The 21,405-nt window shown below is 41.2% G+C and overlaps 2 protein-coding genes across 2 annotated transcripts in view; one reads left to right on the top strand and one right to left on the bottom strand.

Moving 5' to 3' along the window:
- PPWD1 (peptidylprolyl isomerase domain and WD repeat containing 1) overlaps positions 1-4,774 on the top strand; it is an 18,403-nt gene extending 13,629 nt beyond the window's left edge. Inside the window, exons 10-12 of the mRNA XM_015410178.1 lie at positions 1-43; positions 2,368-2,550; positions 3,886-4,774. Of these exons, the coding sequence (XP_015265664.1) occupies positions 1-43; positions 2,368-2,550; positions 3,886-4,029 (370 nt within the window). The 3' untranslated portion in view covers positions 4,030-4,774. The remainder of the gene's footprint in view (positions 44-2,367; positions 2,551-3,885) is intronic.
- Positions 4,775-5,278: 504 nt separating this feature from the next.
- Positions 5,279-21,405, bottom strand: part of TRIM23 (tripartite motif containing 23) — a 27,436-nt gene continuing 11,309 nt past the window's right edge. Inside the window, exons 5-11 of the mRNA XM_015410272.1 lie at positions 20,578-20,760; positions 17,625-17,840; positions 13,117-13,251; positions 11,764-11,893; positions 11,569-11,679; positions 10,487-10,611; positions 5,279-10,191 (exon numbers count right to left, since the gene is read on the bottom strand). Of these exons, the coding sequence (XP_015265758.1) occupies positions 10,012-10,191; positions 10,487-10,611; positions 11,569-11,679; positions 11,764-11,893; positions 13,117-13,251; positions 17,625-17,840; positions 20,578-20,760 (1,080 nt within the window). The 3' untranslated portion in view covers positions 5,279-10,011. The remainder of the gene's footprint in view (positions 10,192-10,486; positions 10,612-11,568; positions 11,680-11,763; positions 11,894-13,116; positions 13,252-17,624; positions 17,841-20,577; positions 20,761-21,405) is intronic.

Here is a 21,405-nt window from a genome sequence, read left to right as displayed (position 1 = left end):
GAATGGTTACTACAATGGACACACCTTTCACCGCATCATAAAGGTAAATGATGACCAATTATCCTTTGTAATATGAGTTGCACAATATTTTTTTAACCTCAGGCCCATTCTAGACACAGGAGAATGATGTAGTAATGAGGTGTCTGAGAACTGAGGTGGTGGAATGGAATGTACCACTTCAAATTGCAGGTCAGGCATTACATTTTTCAAAAGCTCCCCTGATGTTCTTGAGAGATTGGATCCACTTGTTCTGGATGGACTGGAGGTGGCATTTGCAGAACAGGTTAAGAGCTTGGGGGGGGGGGTTTCCATGGAACCAGCCTTGACTGATGAAAAGCAGGTTTGCACAGCAGCCAAGACTGCCTTATATCAGCCGCAGCTTCTCTCTTTTTTCCTAGACTCAGCTGATCTGGCCACATTGATCTGTGCTTTTGGAACCTCATGGTTAGATTAGTGGAACATGCTGTACACTGGGTTGTCAGTGGAGACAACTTAACTGCAGCTGGTTCAGAATGCACCACCCTGACTTCTGCAGTTTGCCCTATGTAGGGCTAATAAAAAAGAAAAGAAAAACAGAATGCACCACCCTCATTATTATCAGGGGCTAGCCAATGGAAGCCTGTGTTGCCCATTTTTAGACTGCCAGTTGTTTCCAGTCTTCTGGCTGTTCCCCCACTGAGGGTGACCTGTTCGACATTGCAGCCCCCTCTCCGCCCTCACGGTACAGTGGGTCCTTGAAGAGGTGAGGGGAACGGCCTTGCTGGTGATCTTCAGGAGGCACTGCAAGGCTTGTTTGATTGCCACAGCTTTTGATGTGGTATCCACAGCAAGCATCTTGTCAAAAGGGGAAGAATTTGGGGCTTTTAATTATTACTTGTAAGATGGCTTGAGCTAAGAGGAAAGGTGGGGTATAAACATTTTACTAAATTAATTAAGTGGCTATAAACAAAGCTAGCACACTATATGAAGGACTAGACTAGAACCTTCTTGTTTGCAAGCTCTTACATGCTGGGAGTCATTAGGAATGTAGCCCCCTTACTACCATCTAAAGTGCTCATTCTGCCACAGCATGGATAGAATATCTCAGTTCAATGGCCATTGCTTTGATGTGATGTTAGAAGGCTGGGCTACATCAGTCTTTGATTTGTCAGTGCCAAGATGACTGTGTGAGATATCTGATCATGTTATGTCAACTCATAACCAAGATCTGCATGTCGATTTTGTGGCCATATTTCCAATTTGTATTTGTGGCACATAAGCCAACAAACTGCTACAGACCTTACTCCATCCAATTTTAAAATGTATCCTCAAAAGTGGTAGGTAAGGCCCATTAGGGAAAAATCCAGAAAAAGAGAGTTCCTTGAGTCCCTTCTAGGGAGAGAGGCAGGTTACAAATATTTGAAACAAATAAAATGTGAAAGATCATCAGTCTGGATGTTAGAATGGGAAGAGAACTGATGTTGTTACACATGATTGACAAGCTCCAGTTTGCAGTAGGCAAGTATAAGGTGGATGGAGATGTTACATAGGCTTTATTAGGATAGGCTGTGCTTAATGCAGTAAGACTCTAGTTTTAAACCAGAGGCTGCAGGCACAGAAAATGGCTGTTCTCCTTTTGTGTTTTTATAAGCTAGCAGTTCCCACCCTCTGTCACTCGCTAGAACACATGAGCCCTTTTAAGGGCAGAAAGCAGAAGCAAAGAAAACACGGGAGTGCTTACATTAGCAAACCAGGAAATTAATTGTAGATGGTGCACTAGATAGGCAATCAATAGAAGCCAAATTGGGTAGTGTTTCCTACTGTTTGGAGGGCATGTATCTAACATAGGCAAAGTCCCATGTGCCTTCAGCTGCAGGATCCTAGTCCTGGGTAGTTAAGTGTTTTCTAAACAAAACAAAAAATCCAGAAGAAGCAGTAATATAATTGTATATATTCTAATAAATCACAAAAACAAGAGAGCTTTTCAGTTCTTAAACATAGCTCACACTGGATATTAAGCTGCAACAAAAAGAGAAGGGAGAAAACTGTATAGTGGACATTTGTAAGAAATCTGACTCAGAGTTATTTTAATTAAGGATCCTGGTGGTATAGTATATTGAACTGGAAGACCTCTTGAAGGATTGTTGCCCCTTTGGAAGCCACTGAGAATAGAATGATGGTAGGGAAAAGAGCAACAATAGTTGGTTCAGATAAATCCCTTTGCTTAACTCATAAAACAGCAAAAATGATGGTATAATAGAATGCAGGTTATAAAGAGGATATACAATATAAGTGGGCTACAAAGTACCAGTTCAGTGTTAAATACGTTGCTTTACCAAGCCTAATTTGTCACACTGTGGGCAGTAAAAACACTTATTTCCAATGCAGGGTTTCATGATTCAGACTGGTGACCCCACAGGCACTGGGATGGGAGGGGAGAGCATCTGGGGAGGAGAATTTGAAGATGAGTTCCACTCAACTTTACGACATGACAGACCCTACACGCTTAGTATGGCCAACGCAGGACCAAACACCAATGGCTCGCAGTTTTTCGTAACAGTAGTACCAACGGTAAGTAACATAATTCTGCCATCTGTCTGTAAACATAGCTGCAACTCCCTGTTGTGGTGTCTCAGAATTGGAGGGAAGCAGGGCAGAGTTCTCTACAGGAAATGGAGTGGATGTTGAGGTGGAATTACAGCAGGTTGGGATGCTGCTCCTGCCCAGTAGCATTTGATGGTTGTGCATCTTTACACTATGACTAGGGTCTTCAACTCTAATCCCCCCAACTACTCTAGTTTGAGGCTCAGTCTGTTGAGGCTTGGTTCTTGCTGAAGAAACAGTAAACCTACTTGCAGGCTGTGATTAGAAGTGAGGGCTTTAATCTTAGGCTTCTCGAGGAATCTACAAATTTTGGCCCAATTCTGGTTGGCTAACACAAACTGCCCAGCTCTAGGGACTAGCAGGGTTTAGTGTTTCGTGATGTATTGAGCTTTGGAGGGGTTCAGAAGTAAGCATTGCTGTTATGGAGCCTCAGCATGCTCTAAAAATGAAGCTCCTGCCTTCTCCTTGACTCCTGAGAGAGACTTTAAAAATTTTCCCAAGTGCACCTGCTGGGATGAGCCTTCTCTTCTGTCCCCCCTGCCCCCACTAAACCTGCTAATTTTCCTATTTATTTTCTTCATTTGAGAATTTTTCTGCACAGTATGGTTGTTTTTCTTTCAAACTTCCATTTGTTTCCCCTTGTTTAAGTTATTTTCCAGCCTCATGAGTGGTGTTTCCCTTTTCTCTTTTTTTACGATTTCTGTTCCATCTGCTATTTTACATGTGTCTGAATTTGGCAAAAACAGCACTCAAGATTTTCACTGTACCTAAAGGGGTCTCAGATTCTGATGGGCAGCGTATTGAGGCACTCCTTTCTAATGCTAAAAACCAGTGGGATATACCAGTGGAAATATTCTCCTGTCTCTTCCTCCATTGCTCATGGGACTTGGATTGGCTGTTCTCAAATTGTTGGGAAGGATCTGCAAGCAGAATTGCCTGTGGAGCTACTAGTAGGCATGATTCCACAATTGGCCTGCTGGCTTCATAATATGAAGGCTTTCAGTAAGCTAAATGAGTGTGGATACGTCAGCCTACAGGATGTTCCAATATCAGTAAATAGATAAATTTCCTCAGAGTGTTAACAGGGAACTTAACTAACATTATGGCTTTGGAAATATAGATCACAAAATTCTTACTCCCCAAAACCTCTGACTTTTCAGCTGGAAAAAAACTGAAAATGTGCATTTCAAGTCTTTCCAGGCCTTAACATTTCTAGTCATTATGAAAGATAACATCAACAGTTTACATTTAACTTGAAACAAATCTACTGCATTTTGATGTTGCTTCTCTTCCTTTATATAGCCATGGCTGGACAACAAGCACAGTGTTTTCGGAAGAGTAACCAAGGGAATGGAAGTTGTTCAGAGAATTTCAAATGTGAAAGTCAATCCAAAAACTGACAAACCCTATGAAGATGTCAGCATTATTAACATCACTGTGAAATGAAACAATTTCTATATATACTTCGAGATAGGACTTCCATTAGACTGAGTGGTGGTATCTTAGTGTTTCTGAAGCCAAGCTTCAGAGCTGACATAAGCTTTTCCACTTATCATGTATTTGAGATGGTATCAACAATATTTTAAATGTTTTATAAAATAAAAGCCTACCGTATTAGTAGTCTGATTTTGTGCTGCTCTGTATAACAAGGTAGGTGCAGTCCTGATTTCTAGACTTTAATGGATTAGAATGGCTGCTAGATTCCTAACTCAAAATAAAAGAGCAACAGCAGCATATAATCCACAACTATGGTAAATTTTCACTTCTCTTCATCTTAGTTCAGAAAAGATGTTGATGTGTTAAAGTGGAGTCAGAAAGTGATCATTTAGAAAGCAGATCTTCTAAGCCACCTAGATGGCTGGATCTCTGTTTTCCAAGTACAGACTAAAATGCTGCACTTCAGGGAACAAGACATTAGTGGGGAAAACAAGATCTTGGCCATTGTTTTTTCCAACCCTCATGCATCCAGGCCCATCATTGTTTCCCTTATTTGTTCTGAAACATAGAACACCAGTGATAGGAGGCTGGATCCCAGTGAAAGGGAAACAACAATTTTTGCCAATTTCTCCCAACCAGCTGCAAGTCATATTCACCAGGCTGAGGCATACCTACCCCTCTAAAGTAGCATTTCAAGGCATGTGGTTGGCTGCAGTGTAGGGTGGGGACAGTCAAAGGCCCAGTAGCAGAACTTGCCAGCAGGAAGTACTTATACATTGGGGGGAGGGGAGGGGAATCTTTAGAGACTGCATTTTGCTGAAAAATAAAGATTAGTGGGGGGGGGGGGTTGTAACTGAAAAAGTATCATCAGGAATCTTTTGGTTAAATAATTTTTATTAAGTCCAAGGCCATTCTGAAACTGCACCAGTACAATCATGAAAAGCTGTTCCTATTTAGCTGTTTTGTTACTTGGTACAGTTGTTAATGTTTGGACATGTTGGTGCAATAAAAAAATCTCCTTTTACCTCTGATCATTCCGAATTCAGAATTAGAAAGTTAATTTGTTACATACAGTTAAAAGGTAGAATATATCAAGAGACGAAGCTTTATATATTACATTACTTTTGAAGCAGGGAGTTTACCTTTGTTACATTTTAGTTTCACAGTTAAAAACTCTATGATCCAATGGTTTTAGGAACAAGTCTTTTAGCCCAAGAGTTGCTTTTGAAGCAACCTATCCTAGCCTTAAAAAAAAAAGTAATTGGAGTTGAAAACACTTTAAAACTGGCACACATCAGTACACCAAACAAAATTAGAATGCAACAAAATATTAAACAAGCTTTAAATTTACAATTAGTTATATACAATACAAACAAGCTCCTAAGTGTTTCTGGGTAATACTTAAATTCCAACGGCTGCAACACCTATTTTCACAGTCACTTCAAATTGATTTCAGTTATATAATACTTTTATGCAAGCACACTACCTTTTGTAGCAGAACTTGACATGTTGGGAATAAAGAACAACTAAGTTTTCCAAAACAAGTATTTTCTCCACAGTACCCTACATCAACATTTTGAGTGTTTTACAATAAGCAGAGTGCCAAAAACAGCAAAGCTACAGCAATTAAAGCCACTTGCAAGCTGACAATTCACATTTAGCCTTCCCAACTGCTGCATACCAAGTGATATCATGCATTTTAATAGTGTTCTAAATATAGTGCAGAAGTGAAAGTCTGCCTTCTTTACTTTAAAGGAAGCCTCCACCCAAATTATTTCAAAAACACAACTGTGCCTTCTACCTAAAGCACCTTGCAGTACATTTCGAGTGGGATATTAGTTGAGGCAGAAAAGAGTTTGGGGTAAACAAGCTCTAATTCTGTTTTGGACAGCAAACCACTCACGGTAACTAAACATGATTCAGCTACTAGTGAGACTGGTACCTAATGCAGAAAATCTTCCAAACCCCCCCTCCCCACAAAAAAACAGTAAGGAAAGTTTGTAATAGAGTGTGATTATTACACTGTATATTCTAAGCCTTGTTCATTGCATAAAAATATACCAGAAGTCACTCCAAGACTTCACTGTTCTACACTGAATATTCTGTAAATTCAGAAGACGTTTAGCTCAGTTCTTTCAGACAGTAAAAATAAAACCAAACTTTTCTACATCAGCCTACACAGAACACGAACACTCCCATCCACCAAAACATTAAAGTATCTAAATTGCAGTATGTAATGCTGGTTACAAAAGCAAGCATGTTTCATCCACTTCAAACGCTTGTAATGTTGTTGCTGAGGAGACTAATCAGGTCTTACAAATTTATTGAAAAGCTGCTGGTGACATGCTCTGTGTACGTTTACATACCAAAGATACACATAATTGCTGCTTTTTCATACATTCTCCAGAATCAACAATGTGGTGGGCGAGAATTTATTCAGGGCTTTTGAGGGGGGTAGTATAGAGTGAAGAAATAAGTAGTTTCAAGCAGGCAATACAGCCTGAGAAGAAACTATTACTGAAACACTATCCACAGCAGCTCTCATGAGACTTCCAATGTGGAATTAAAAGCAACTCTTGACTTTCCTGAATATCACAATTATTTAAGACATAGAATATGGAGAGCCAATTAAAAAACCCATTTCTATAAAGTCCCTACACCAGCAGGTTTGCTAGGAAATTCATGTATATAATGCAGAACTAACATTCTTACTGTGTCCTGTCAATGTACATGTCTTCTTTCCTCAAAGCGCCATGTACAAATCAAACAGGCTGGATCAAAGCACTAGCAGGATCTTTGTGTCATTATGTATGTTAAATGTTGCCTTGACTGACAAAATACAAAAAGATGATCAAGCGCCTGATCATGCTGAACTGTTAAGCAAGTTAAATGAGTATCGTTCCTTACAGTTTCCCTGCCCCTCTGTAACAACCTATCTGACAACACAAAAATGTGACAAAAAGCAAACAGAACCACAGCCACGTAGAACTTGGGAATGCTCACTACAAATTTAAGAACAGAAGTGAAGTCACTGTGACTGGGAAATATGGTACATTTCTTATATAGAGGTGTTCACAGAACGTACATCATTATGTCCAAGACTCTTGACTTTCCTGCCAAGATGCACTGAAGATATTATGGATGCTCTTAAGGAGAAGAGGATATGTAGTAAAATGAATAGTAAAGGGTTAACTGAGACCTGATTATGGGTTGGAGGAAAATTCCATCCCCGGAAAGGTTTTTCTTACTTTCAGTTTCTGTGTTAGTCTGAAGTTGGTTGCAATCAAGCAGTTGTGTTACATTCAGTAACTCATGGAAGTACCAAGATTTATTTAATTACCACAGTGAGATCACAAAATTGGCGACAAGGGTACAAAGCATGGCTTCGTATGGAAAGACTGGGGAATTTAATCTAGAAGAGGAGGACTGGCAACAATATATTGGAAGACTGGGCCACTATTTTCTGGCTAACAAGATCACAGATGCAGCTAGACAGAAAGCAATATTTCTCACTCTCTGTGAGAGCAAAACCTATTCCCCCTTCCAGGTTACGGAAGATTCTAAAGAAACTGACCTTTCCAGACCCAGGGATAATGAGGCAGCAGAAACACACAGCTATCCAGTGACAGCAAGAAGATCTCCAGATTATTTGAAAGACTGTAATTTGGGTGATTACTAAAGAAGAAGAAGAAAACTTAAAGGGGGAAAGATGTAGTAAAATGGATAGTAAAGAGTTAACTGGGACCTGATTATGGGTTGGAGGCAAACTCCACCCCCTGGACTGTTCTCTTTTCTTACTTTCAGTTTCTGTGTTAGTCTGAAGTTGGTTGCAACACAGCAGTTGTGTTACATTACTTTCAATTGGTTGCAACACAGCAGCTGTGTTTACATTCAGTAACTCAGGTGAGTACCAAGATTTATTTAATTACCAGGGGCTATGCATCAGGTCACATCAGAAATTGACAAAAAGGAACAACAAGTACAAGGAATTCAAATCTCAACAAGATCATAAGATTGGCAGGCAGGAGGAAGAGTGAAGGGTGTCAGAAGCTACACAACAAACTCTAAAGGAAAAAAACCCTACACATTTAGAGTAATGTCCTTTTGCAAACTCACATGAAATACATGTGTCACAGATGGGCAAGTCTGACTATTTTTATTCCTCTCTAACAAGCTTAGACAGCTGAAATCTAGGCTCTTTATCTGTCACCTACACAATTACATTAGTGGCAGCACACAGGAAGAACTTCAGCATGTCATACAGCTGGCACTTCTGCAAAACTGTGCTTTTTGTTCCAAGAACCTCCAAAATGGGAGATGAAGGAGTTTGGGGGCAGGGAATCACAGGGGGGCTTTGTTCGAAGAGGCTTATATGAGGGAGAGAATATTTAGAGAAACAGAGAAGGCAATCTAGAGAAGAAGTAATAGACAACCCTCTGGAGCTGAAAAGATAATCCAATCCTCACAAAAATATTTGGGAAGAATGGGTGAGGAAACCAATAGCAGAATAGGCCTGGGGTTCCCCAATATCCTCAGAGAAGAGCGTGAAACTCTACAGGGCAGCCTGAGGTAGGCCTTGGGGTCCCACAGGTTCAGGAATCATCTTTACTATGTATATCTTGCTTAACAAAGCACTTTGCCACTTCTACCATTTGAACTACAAAATTACACCAGCTTCCTCTCATATTACAGTTGTTGAACCTCCTGAACTCACGCAGCTTTTGATGAAGAGACAGCATGAAGGGGGGGAAAGCTGGCTAGAAATTCAACTGACTATTAATCATGCTAATAAATGTTCACCTAAGGCAGGGACCGCAACTAACTTTTGTGTTGATGAATGAAGTGAGGAAGGGTTTCTTCTGAACTCCCAAAAAGGTTTTGCTGCAGATTATGAGAACTGCATGGATAAAAGCCATGTGAGACATGGGTTGTAGTAAGGAGGAAGGATGGGCAAGATTGAATGGAAAAGATGGGTCCACCCCATTATTTGTGCAGAAAGTAACTGACCATGTCCCACAAACAACAAAATGAGTCAAAAGCAATATCTCAACATCACTTTATCAGTCATTCAGATACAGCAGCTGCTGCTGAATGAGTTTCATTAAATACCATATGGGGAATATTTTGCTGTCAAATGCCAAAGGAGTCGATGAACATTTCATAATCATGAAACATTTCATTGTTATGAAGATCTGTCCCTGAAGTTCTGCTGTACTGAATGTGAGAGTTTTTTTGTTCATATTTCATTGCCAATGTTTTCAGAGTAGTATTTACAGATATTCTACAATTCCTATGCCTCAAAAGAAGAATATACATGAAACCATTTTTCCAAGACATAATAGGAAGCACAAAGTGGTAAAAGTGTTTAGTGTCAGCTGCCCATAGATGTCTTTCTAGCAGTAAGGAAGGGTGTGTGTGTTAGCAAGTGGTTAGCACAAACACAGAGAATTAATTACAAAGAAGCAACAGAAATTACAATCTGGGACCAGGAGCCACAGCATGATCTGAAAGATTAGTATTAGTATTGAGTTTGGTTTTCTTATTTTCAGCATTGGAAATCTCCTGCTACATTTTATCACTGCAAGTTTTTAATAGAGACAATGCCAAGACGCACTTTTACACATCTTTGCATGTTTTCAGATTTAGAAAACAAAATGGATTTCAGTGAGGCTGTCCATGAAAACAAACATGTCAAATGCCAAATCCTGAAAGTTAATGGTGTGATAAGAGATTGGAGGGAGGCGAAAAGAAATTTCTTTTAAAAATCAAGGCACCTTTCCTGCAAATCTGTCAAACCCACTGTATTCATTTACCATAATTTCAAACATAAAGGAATCACGCAATCACTGTACTACACCACTAAAGCATTCCAACAGCACTGTTAGTTGTTTTCTTTAGGAAACACAGCTCTAGATACAAAGTTCATGTTTAACCATCTCAAGTCACACAAATAAGTTAACCAAAGTTCAAGCGTCATGGTTCAACAGGAACTTAAGCGACATCAAGTACACCTGCAGCCACCAGGTGTCTTGACAGCCAGTCCAGTCCTTCATAGAGTCCCATACCACTTCGGGCGTCACAGCCTTGAATGTACCAGTTTCGTCCACAGCACAGTTTGTGAAGACTCAGCAATTCTGTGATTTCTTCTACTGAAAGTGCCCCTGCCACATCCTGTAAAGTACAGCCAGACACGCATTAAATTCACAGACTGCAGCTTCACAGTCAAGTCGTTTTACTGAAAAACGCAACATATTAAGAACAACTTCACGGATGTTCTACAGCCAAACTGATCTGTCCAAAGGACACAAGGGCGTATCTTTATCTAACAAAAAGCAGTGAATTTCACTACAGTTCTCTGAATACAGATTAGTTTTCTTAGGACAGCTTTTAAATTTTGCTTCACATCCCTACGAATGTATTGCCAAATAGAACGGCAGCATGGCAGTAAAGAAAGGAACCACAGTACCTGCTTATTGGCAAAGATCAGTAGCAAAGCATCTCGCAACTCCTTCTCTGTTAACAGCTTGGCAAGTTCGCTGTGTGCCTCACTGACCCTGTCTCGGTGGCTGCTATCAATAACGAACACCACCGCTACAGAAAAAGAACCAGTACCTGGTTATATTTTTGCATGTGTATATTTTTCATTCCATTTTCAGACTATCATGTGCACAAGCAAGTATGCTAACTGGTGTGTGAAGGGAGAACAGACATCAGTCCTATAAATGACATTTTAACTAGGTTTGGAAAACATCCTTCAGAACATGCTTATTACTGATAATGAAACCAGTTAATGTAACTTTATAAACTGGCATCAGACAGCTGCAGTGTCAAACTGAATCATGAAAGTAAAAAAAAATGCAGCGGATTGCTTGAGAAAGTTAAGCATCTAAAGTTTCAAATGCCATTTAAACTGGTTGTATAGCTAATCTAGGAGCTGCGATGGCTCAAGTGGTTAAGACGCTGAACTGCAGGCTGTGGAAGGTCAGTAGTTCAGCAGTTCGAGACCCGGGTGCTGCAAGACGGAGTGAGCTCCCGTCTCTAATTCCAGCTCCTGCCAACCTAGCAGTTTGAAAGCAAGAAATTCCAAGTAGATAAATAGGTACCACTTCAATGGGAAGGTAACAGTGTTCCGTGCGCCTCGGTGTTTAGTCATACCGGCCACATGACCACGGAAACGTCTTCGGACAGCGCTGGCTCTTCGGCTTAGAAACGGAGATGAGCACCGCAACCCTAGAGTCGGACTCGACTGGCTTTCGAGCAAGGGAGCCTTTACTTTACTTTACTATAGCTAATCTATGATACCTCAACACACAATCATGCAAATCAGTCTTCACAGACACCATTATCAGACAAAATATTATTTGGCAACTAAATCATATTCATGTCTATTTTAAAATAATACACACATGGACTTCAATAGAACCTACTTTCTAGTAGATAAATTCATGACTACAGGCTTAGAAAGAAGCCTAGCAATCTTCCACTATCTTATCCTATAAGCTATATTTATTTTATACTTTAATTCATAAAATATGTGCTCACTCTTACCTTGTGTGTTGAGGTAATAATGTTTCCATAAAGGTCTCAGCTTGTGTTTACCTCCTACATCCCAAATAGTGAACTTCAGATTTTTATATTCTACAGTCTCAACATTAAAACCTAAGAGGAAACAAAAGCTTGCAATTCATATTTCTAACAGATTGTTTCTACATAAAATATTATTTCCAAGTCACTGTTACTTGCCTATTGTTGGAATAGGTTGCATGAACTCATCTTGCTTTAATTTAAATAAAATAGTTGTTTTGCCAGCACCATCTAATCCCAGTGTCACAACTCGAATCTCCATTTTTGGCCCAATGTGTACCCTGTTGTCCTGAAAGCAAGAGAAATAAAGAGAGTGCCTTGAAGAGGCATCGTCAGAACTAGAGACCCCAAGCAAAGCTACTTCCATACACCGAGTGATCTTCTAGAGTAGCCTTCAATGCAGTCAAATAAGAAAACAGCAGATGGGCATTTCCTGGTCCATGAATGGAGGTGGGCAGGCATACTGTGCTCTTTGGATCTCAGCCGTGGTATCTTATTGAGGATATAGATATTTCATGTTCAAGAATGCAGCCTGCATCGGTGAGTTAAGAGCGAGAGCAAACCCAATATCATACGATTGATACTTAAGGGAGTGCAGGAAGGTGAAAAATAGAGTTGCCAGCTCTGGGTTAGGAAATACTTGAGAGATTTGGGGGGTGGAGCCTGAGGTGAGTGGGGTTTGGGGAGGGGAGGAACCTGCAGGATATAATGCCACAGAGTCCACTTTCCAAAGTGGCCATTTTCTCCAGGTGAACTGATCCCAGATCTCCAGCCACCACGTGGAGGCGGACAACCCCAGTGAAGAATCATACACAAAAATCCTTGTTAGGAAGAGATAAGCAATAGTAGCCAGATTTTTTAAAGAGCCACTAACAAGTGAAAAATTAATTTAGTATAAACACTAAATACTAAGCTATGAAGTGACTAATTTTTCCCACTGATCTGAAGCTTCTTGTTTGGTAATACAACATTCAATATCAGAAGGATTTCCATTTTAGCCTTTTGAGACTATGCAAAATAAGCAAATACAGTGTACTAAACTGACACTTATACAAACTCTCAAGGCTATGCAACTCAGAATCAGCAGTCCTTCACCAGCCATATGTAAAATAATGGAGGGTGACAGGCAGCTACTGTGCTTTGTGGCATCTGTGGGCAGGTAAGAAATGGGAAACAGTAGGAGGAGACTCTCGCCTCCTACTGATTACGGATTAGGGTATCTATTTTATCCTTGTAAAATGTATATGACTTGATAACGAACAAGGCTTAGAAGTCATACATGGGGAGGATTTAATTCTACTTTCAGCCAGACACAATTAACTTCTCATTGGAACACAGCTGAGCGTTTTCCTTCACTGAACACTCCTTCCCTGAACTGTGTTTCAGATTATGAGTAATGTGAAATGTGTTTGCTAGTGGGGGGTGGGGGGTAGGAGAGGAAAGAGTACAGAAGTCACACTGATCCAGACTATTGGCCAGAGGTTAAACAACCTAAAAATTAACAGTCTGTACCTTTGTGAAAGTGACTGGAATGCTAGCATCAAGTTGTATGTCGTCTGCAAGCTCTGTAAATTGCTGTTGCTGCTTCTGCAATGTTTCCAGAAGTCTTGTGATTTCTTGCTTGGCCAACACAACTCTGCAGTCATCCTGAAGTACAATACAAAGAAGCTGATTTAATGCAACAAAATCACATTGCTTCTGAGTTCTCCCTTTCAAATGCAACAAACAAAATTTACATTTATTAAACAACGTAATTTATGACTAAATGTTCAAAGAAACATTAACCTAAAGCAGTATAAATGTTTGGCTGTTTTTGAAGTAGGTTCAACTCATTCATACTTAAAAAGACAGAATGAAAGATTGGAGGGGGGAGGGGGAAGATTTGGGCTTTGCTTGGAGCTCAACTGGAAATTAACATTATTGTAAGACACCTTGAATCACAAGGAAAAGCAGGACATTAATCATGATATTGCAGATGCTCCTGACTTAAAGGGATACTAGGGAGCAAAGCCCGTTGTGGATGGAGACAACGGGCGCCTAGAAAGGTAGGGTGGGTGGGTGGAAGAAGAAAGAAAGAAAGAAGGAAGGTAGGAAGGAAGGAGGGAGGGAGAGAGAAAGAAAAGAGAGAGAGAGGAAGGAAGAAAGTTGGGGGGGAGAGAGAAAGGAAGGAAGGAAGAAGGGGGGAGGCAGGGGGGCCTGCAAAAGATTCTCCCGTCCATCCGGCTTCCCAGGTGGGCAAGAGAAGCGGTGCTGGTGGGGGGGCTAAGAAAGCTTCCCCCGTCTGTCCGGCTTCCTGGGCAGGTTGGCGAAGTGGGCCAGGAGCCGGCAGTTGGGGTGGGGGAGGGAAATCGGGCAGCTGGCCAGCCAATGGCTGACGGAGCGCATTTTGTCTCCGCTCAGTCTTACGTTGCATCTTACTCAATTATATATAAGGGAGAGATAATGCCACTGATGTTGACTGATACAAAAAAAAGGAACTGTTGTATTCAACTGATAGAACATAGGGCAATTTGCCCTTCAGTACTCGAAGTGGAATATGAGTAGTTCCCAAAAGGTTTAAAATTAGAACAGGAAAATCAAAGCAGTAGCATCCTTTTAAAATCCTGATTATATCATGAATTAATTGTGCTTTTTAAAACTTTTATTTCATCTTGGACAGGGGTGTCGAACTCATTTGTAACACAGGCCAGATCTGACCTAAATGTCACTTTGTGGAATAGTGGGGTTTGGCAATGCAATTTTAAAAAATAAAACATCAAGAAAAAGCACAAGAATCACAGCAGAAACTAAAAATATAAAATGCTCTGAGCCTAGGAACATAAAATGGCTGGGCATTGCAAGCTTCTCCCCTCCTCCCCAGGTCAAAGAGTGGCAGTGGCTCTCCAGTGTAATGTCCCCCTTTGGCTGTGGGTACCAAGGGTAGAGTACTCACTCAGGCACCCGTTCTCAGGTCCATTTAGCAGAGACAAGCTGGCTCAAAACATCAACCCTGTATTTTGCAAGGAGACAGCTCCAGCAAGCAACAGCTGCAACTATACAAAGGCTGGAAAGTGAAACTTCTTGAGCTCCACTCCATTTAAATACATTGCAGCACAGAAAAGTTGCAAAGAAAATGCGGAATGGGTTTTCCATTAAGGTCTCTGGCCCCAGATAGACTACTCTGGGACTGGAATGACAGCCACCAGAGTGAAATGACAGTCCCTGGGAGTAGCAGAAGCATTCTGGGATTGGAATGAGGGCCCTCAGAATGTAATTCCATTCTCAGAATGCTGCTGCTTCCAGCCTCTGGGCCCTAAGTTTGACACCCCTGATCTTGGACATACAAAGCTGAAGAGCTCTGTTTTAATGTTCAAGTGCAGGAATGGGAACTGACACAAAATATTAAGTCCTACATATATTTATATCTCAAAGCCAACCAGCCCTATCTAGTAGCCTTCTATAGAGATTTCTGTGCAGAGCTACATATGAACCTTAGATCACGGACCATCATGTTGGCAATTTATAAACAATAAATGTTGGGGCATTATGAGGAGGTTAGTGAATATTTTGTCTGTTGTGTTAACTGTACTTATCAGCAGTCTGCCACAAAACCAATGCTGCAATACCAGTGATGAGAAAGTTTTTCATTCTGGACGGTTATTTTAAGTCCCTGTGTTGGGTGCATTGAGTCCAGTCTGGAGAAAGGCAGCAAATCTCCACCCCAGAACTTAGCAGCATTTGGGATAGGGTTATGCAGCACAAGCCAGAAGAGTTGGAGAGGGAACTAAAACTCAGCATTTGCTGCTCCTGTGTAGTGGCTATCTCACCTCTGCTGATAGCATAACCTTGTACATGTTGACTCAGAAGTAATCATCATGGAGTTCCATAAGAGGGCAAGTCTGTGCACACTTACTTGGGAGTAAGTCCCAATGAACTCAGTGTAGCTTACTCTGAGTAAATATGCCTTGCACTGTAAATCTTCTGTAAGTGCAAATGTTTTACAGCAGGGGGTAATATTCACTTGATGCAGGTCTTGTTTGTTATATTCAACATGAGAACAGCTGCAGTCAAAGTATGCCCCAACCAGTTCCAGACGAAGCCACACTGATTCATTTCTTAGGATACCACTTAGCTCCCAGTGATCCTCATCCAAGCATAAACAGCACCACATTCTGTCCCATGCTAGTGCTATTTTGCAGAGGTGTTCTTTCAAAGAGAGAAATCAGTATGGCTACTGATTTCCTAACTCAGGAACTTTTAGCAATATCGGTTCCAGGTTCCATGGTCCACAGTAAAATCCAAACACAAAATTCATGTAATACCTTTTTAAAAGACCAACCAAAAGGACACAAAATAGGGTGCAAGCTTTTGAGTTCTGTGGAACTCTTCATCATGCTGGATGTTAACGTGCTGGGGACGGGCAGCGACAGATGCTTCAGGACAGCCAATCTCCTCCCATTTTGTTTTTAACAAAAAACAGCCTGATGAAGCATTCCACAGAACACAAAAAAGTTTACATGCTTTTTTTATTAACACCAACCAAAATGACATAAAATGTATCATGGATTTTGTTCAGTGATATTGATTTTTTTTCTTGTGTCTCTTAATTTCTTTCTGTCCTGCTTTTATGGAGCACTAACCTCTAAGATTTCCTCTACAGGGGAAAAGAATGTTCCTAATTTGAAATGTTTTGATTTTTGTCCCATAGAAGAAATTGCTGTTTTATTATTATTTAAATTTTTTGTTTTATTATTATTTAAATTTTTTCTCCTGTCTTTCCACCAAGGAGCTCAGGGAATCCATACCATCCTCTCTCTTTTGTTTTATCCTCACAACAACCCTATGGGGTAGGTTAGGCTCAGAAGGAATGCTTGTAAGTGTATATATAGCATCCAAGCTCCTGTTGTACATAAAAATATAAAGAAGGGTATAAAACAATATATATCACAGTCAATATAAGGACTGCTTAGTCTGGAAGTTTATCTTATTGTTACAGGTAATACTGTGGCAAGATCAGATTTACAACTGACTAGAAGAAAGTCATGGTTCTCTACTAGGGGTGTGAAATTTTTTCCCTTTGGTATTTTTCAGTTCAGGTCTATTGAACTTGAAAAAACTTCAGGATTCCTGGAAAAACCCAGATCCCAATACAGGTAGAGTATTCAGATCTGCGATTTTATGGAAATCCCAAGGGTCAAATAGAACCAACCTGAAAAACACAGGGGAAAAGAAAGCAGCAGCAAAGTGCTAAAAACAGCTGAGAGACTGCCCAAAAGAGCTCACCAATCAGCTGACCCTGTGGGAAGCTCCGCCTCTGCAGACTCCGCTGGGCCCTGCTAGGCAGCCTGGTTTAAATTAGATTGCCCAACAGAGCCCGCCCAGGAGCTGATCCTGTGGGGAGAGTTCTCCTTGCAGGCTCTGCTGGGCAGGCAGGTTTAAACTAGTTTTGCCAGTAATTCCCTAATATATCTGGGATCCCCCCCCCCCGTTCTCCCGAAAAATCCCAGATACATTTGGGAAGCTGAAATATACCCAAAAATACCAATAAGTTGTTTTGGGGGTATATGTTCGGTTGGGTGGACCCGAATGCACACTCCTATTGTCTAATAAGCCAAACCACAATCTGCGAATTACCTCATATAACCCAGTTATGATAAATTAACTGATTTACAGGTGGCAGTTTGGGATCCACTAGCAACCTGTGGGAGGCTTCTTGCATGTCCCTCTTGAGAACTGTTGCTCTGTATGCTTCACTAAAAACAGAGACAAGGACCCATCAGCTCCATCACACTTCGATTTTGAACCAGATACTCCTGTCCTTTCATCTCTCTTAATCCCTTGCCCTGATCCCCTCTCAGAAGACTCCCACAACCTGTTGGTGGGACCACAAACCATTCTTTGTAAACCAGCATTTTACAACAGCTGAGTTATATATACATGATATGGGGGGGGAGGGGACCCAACGAAACAGAACACCCTAATATTGCCATCATTCATATATCTAACTATGGATCTACACCACTTTATGGTGGCTCCCTTACCTGCTGCAATGTCTTCTCACAGTGAAGGCAAGCAGTTGAAACCTGTGACAACAAGATAGTCATGTCTTCTTGTTGTTGCCTGAGCCAGATCAATTTTTCTCGCACATGGGCATCAACCACACTGAGAGCCATTTCTTCTTGGCGGCAGAGGGTTTCATGAAGATCAGAAAAATAGGCTCGGACACATGAGCGGGCATTCTCTGCAGTGCCTGGGACCTGGACAATCAAAGACATGGAATCAAGGAGACAGGGCATTGAGATGCCAGTTAAAGAAAGCTTTACCTTCTACAGGGCATTTGCCCTGCTTCTGACTCTATATTGTATTTAGCTACTGAAGACATTTGCTGTAAACTTTGTCTAAAGAGGTATACTTCTTATTTCTTTAAATTGCTTCTAGCTTGCATTTTTCTGGGGAAACTTGAGAATACAATAGTGGTGAATTAGGAATACTCAAAAAAAGGACAAAATACTGTGTGTATTCAAATCCCACATTTTTTTTTTTTATACATCTCATGTTTGGGGAGTGCTAACTCCAGAATCAAAAGATTAGATGTTAGCGGTATCATGGCTCCTCATCAACCCAGCTAGTACCATTTACACAAAGTGCGCCTACTGAAAATAGCCTTAACAGTATCTGGTCCTCTGATGAGGAGCTGAGAAATGCTGGCTCACACTAGTTATTGTCAGTCTCAAAGTGCCAAATGCATAGCAGCAAAAGAGATTTATTTCCCATTGAATAATTCCGTCCCATTCAGTTCTTCTCCTTTCCTCTTCACTAAAAAAGACTGCAGAATAAAGTTGTTAACATACTCCTTTAAAAAAGAGAGAGAGAGATTACACAAGGAAACCTAAGAGTAATGAAGGGCTGATCTATACATTTGGAAAATGCATGCAGAACACAACTCTATACATCTCCAGAATTAGGGATCAGGCACAAACTACTACGCAAGATGAAGTGTACTATGTTCTGATGTTTATGTTCAATTAAATTATCCTATCACAAACAAGGAAAATATGCAAGTTGACCATTCTGTACACAAGAGAAGTTGCTATCCCTGCGTAAACACAAAGTGATCTCCTAGAGATATCAGTTAGAGGCAATTGAAAGTGATACATTTCTGAGGCTGAGTATTTAAATCTTACATACCTAGCCTGGGATACAAAGATGCTCTACATAGCCAAAGGCTTGTATTTCTTGAACAGCTGCTCTCATGCTGCCTATGCAGCCACTGAAGGGACTTTCAGAAGCAGCTGGCAATATGACCGGGGGGGTGGGGGGGGGTCGGGTCCTGCTGTTCCAAGAAACACAGTTAAAGTAGCTGTGCCAGTTTAACAAATTTTCTTTGGCTTAAGGGGCCAGACTTATGGTTCAGCTTTCAGGCTTTCATATTTTAATGACCATTTTTTTCTAATGATCGCTACCACTGGAAAAGTGGGTGGATGTGAACAAGATGCAATTTAACAAGGATAAGTGCCAAGTTCTACATCTGGGTAATAATAATGAGGAGCACGCTTACCAGATGGGGGATACACTTCTGGATAGCAATGAGTGTGAACAAGATCTTGGGAGTACGGGTGGACCGTAAGTTAAATATGAGCAGCCAGTGGGATGTGCCGACCAAAAAGGCTAATGTGATCTTGGGGTGTATCAACAGAGGCATAACATCCAAAATCGCAAGATGTCATAGTCTCGCTGTACACATCGGTCAGGCTGCAACTGGAGTACTGTGTGCAGTCCTGGAGGCTTCACTTCAAAAAGGATGTGGGCAGAATGGAGCGGGTGCAGAGGGGAGCGACGAGGATGATCTGGAGACCAAGCCCTACGAGGAAAGGCTGAGGGACGTGGGAACGTTTAGTCTGGAGAAGAGGAGGTTGAGGGGCTGCGTGATTGTGCTCTGAAGGGCTGTCACTCAGAGGAGGGCAGGGAGCTGTTCCTGTTGGCAGCAGAGGATAGGACTCGCAATCATGGGTTTAAATTAAGGGCAGGAAGGTACTGGCTGTATATTAGGGAGAAAACTTTTACAGTAAGAGTTATGTAACAATGGAATCAGCTGCCTAAGGAGGTGGTAAGCTTCCCCACACTGGCAGTCTTTAAGCAGCGGCCAGTATAGAAAGCAACTGGTTAAGAAATGAATTCATCCACCACCACTGAAGGATATAAAGCTAACATATAAAAATCAAATGAAGAAGCTTTATTACTTCTGAGGGTCACCAAGAGACACCATCATAATATCATTGTTGAAAATACTAAGTGCCACAATGAAATTTCTGGGTGCCATGGCGACCAAGCTCCTGGGATTTGTCAACCCCTGGCTAACTAGATCCTAGCCATATTCTTCATCATCATTAATTTCAGTAAAATAAATTGGTCCGGTCTGTATGGAAAGAACACACAGAGCTCCCTATGCTTCTCACCATCCCCACAGCTCTTTCTGGCTCCTGGAAAGATAATTCCTGGAGGTGATGCACAGACATAGCTGTGTGGATTGAGGGACTGGAGTAAGACGGGACAAGGGCACGAAATCGCTCCTCTTCTGCAAGCACAGCTTTGAGGGAGGGGGAGAGTTCCTCCCCTTGTCCTCCCTCCCTCTTGACCCACATGGCTAATAATCTGCATCGATCCTGCAAGGAGCTGCAGGAAAGGAGATGAATGCAGGAAAACTTTGTGACTTCCACGGATAGATGGATGGATACAAGCCATTATATTTCCTTTTCCTGAATGCTCTTGTTTTCTGCCTTCCTCTATATAACAATTTTACATGATGCTCATCACCATCAATCAATTAACAAAGATGACCTTGGCTGTACTCCACCGCTTTCCTGTTCTCCACAAGCTTTTGTGACTTGTTTCAATACCAGATGGCATGGAACACTACTATGAAAACATCCGAGGGGAAAAAAATATTCCATTTACAACAAAAATTACATGCAAGAAAAGCACAAGATGCCTTACATGTTCTGTATGGGCCATCCCAACACCATCTTCAATTATCTGTTCTCCTCCTTCTATCTGTTGAACTATTCCAACTAGTTTCCGAGAATAATCTGAGATCTCCTCTGTGAAAGTCCTTATGCAATGTGCCATGTCTAAAATGGAAGCACGGATCTGGTCTGCTTCTGGTTCCAGAACACTGTGCTAAGAAGAAAGCATCAAAAGGAAGCATGAGCAGCCTGTAACATTCTTCCCATCCATACCTCCCTTCACCTCCCCAGCTAGTCTCCCCACCCATGCAATATGGAAGGAGGAAAAAGCAGAACAATCATCTAGAAAAATGATGACGGATGACTAATTTTTGACAGGTGACTGAAACAAATATTCACTGAAGTATGGGAAGCACTATAGCCTCTCAAGTCTTTACAGAAAATCAGGAAAGGTGAAACGTTAAGAACTGGATGGTATCACAAACCAAATGAAACACACTAATAACCATGGCTTGATCAACTTGCAGAGCAGACCTCATGGAACAGGACCTTCCCATTTCCCCCTCCTGACACAGACCACTGAGGTCCTGGAAATTTTGTGCCTGGTGGTCAGTAGACCCTCAGGAACAGCACAGAGATCAAAGCAGGGGACGGAACTGGGAGAGAGGAATCAACAAGAATCACTCCCTTATTTATTTACTTATCATTTAGAATTTCATGCCACCTCTCCAGGGAACCTGAACCTTACAAAATAAAGCATAATAAAATCCTAAAACATTAAAAAATATTAATTAAAACCCAGCATGAAAACCCCAGTCAGAGCATAAAGAAGAAGAGAGAAGAGATTGGATTTATACCC

This window comes from Gekko japonicus, unplaced genomic scaffold (genome assembly GCF_001447785.1).
Source record: "Gekko japonicus isolate JY-2015 unplaced genomic scaffold, Gekko_japonicus_V1.1 scaffold179, whole genome shotgun sequence".
NCBI classification, from domain to species: Eukaryota; Metazoa; Chordata; class Lepidosauria; order Squamata; family Gekkonidae; genus Gekko; species Gekko japonicus.
Note: the sequence above shows the minus strand (reverse complement) of the source record. Positions and strands in the feature narration are given on the sequence as shown.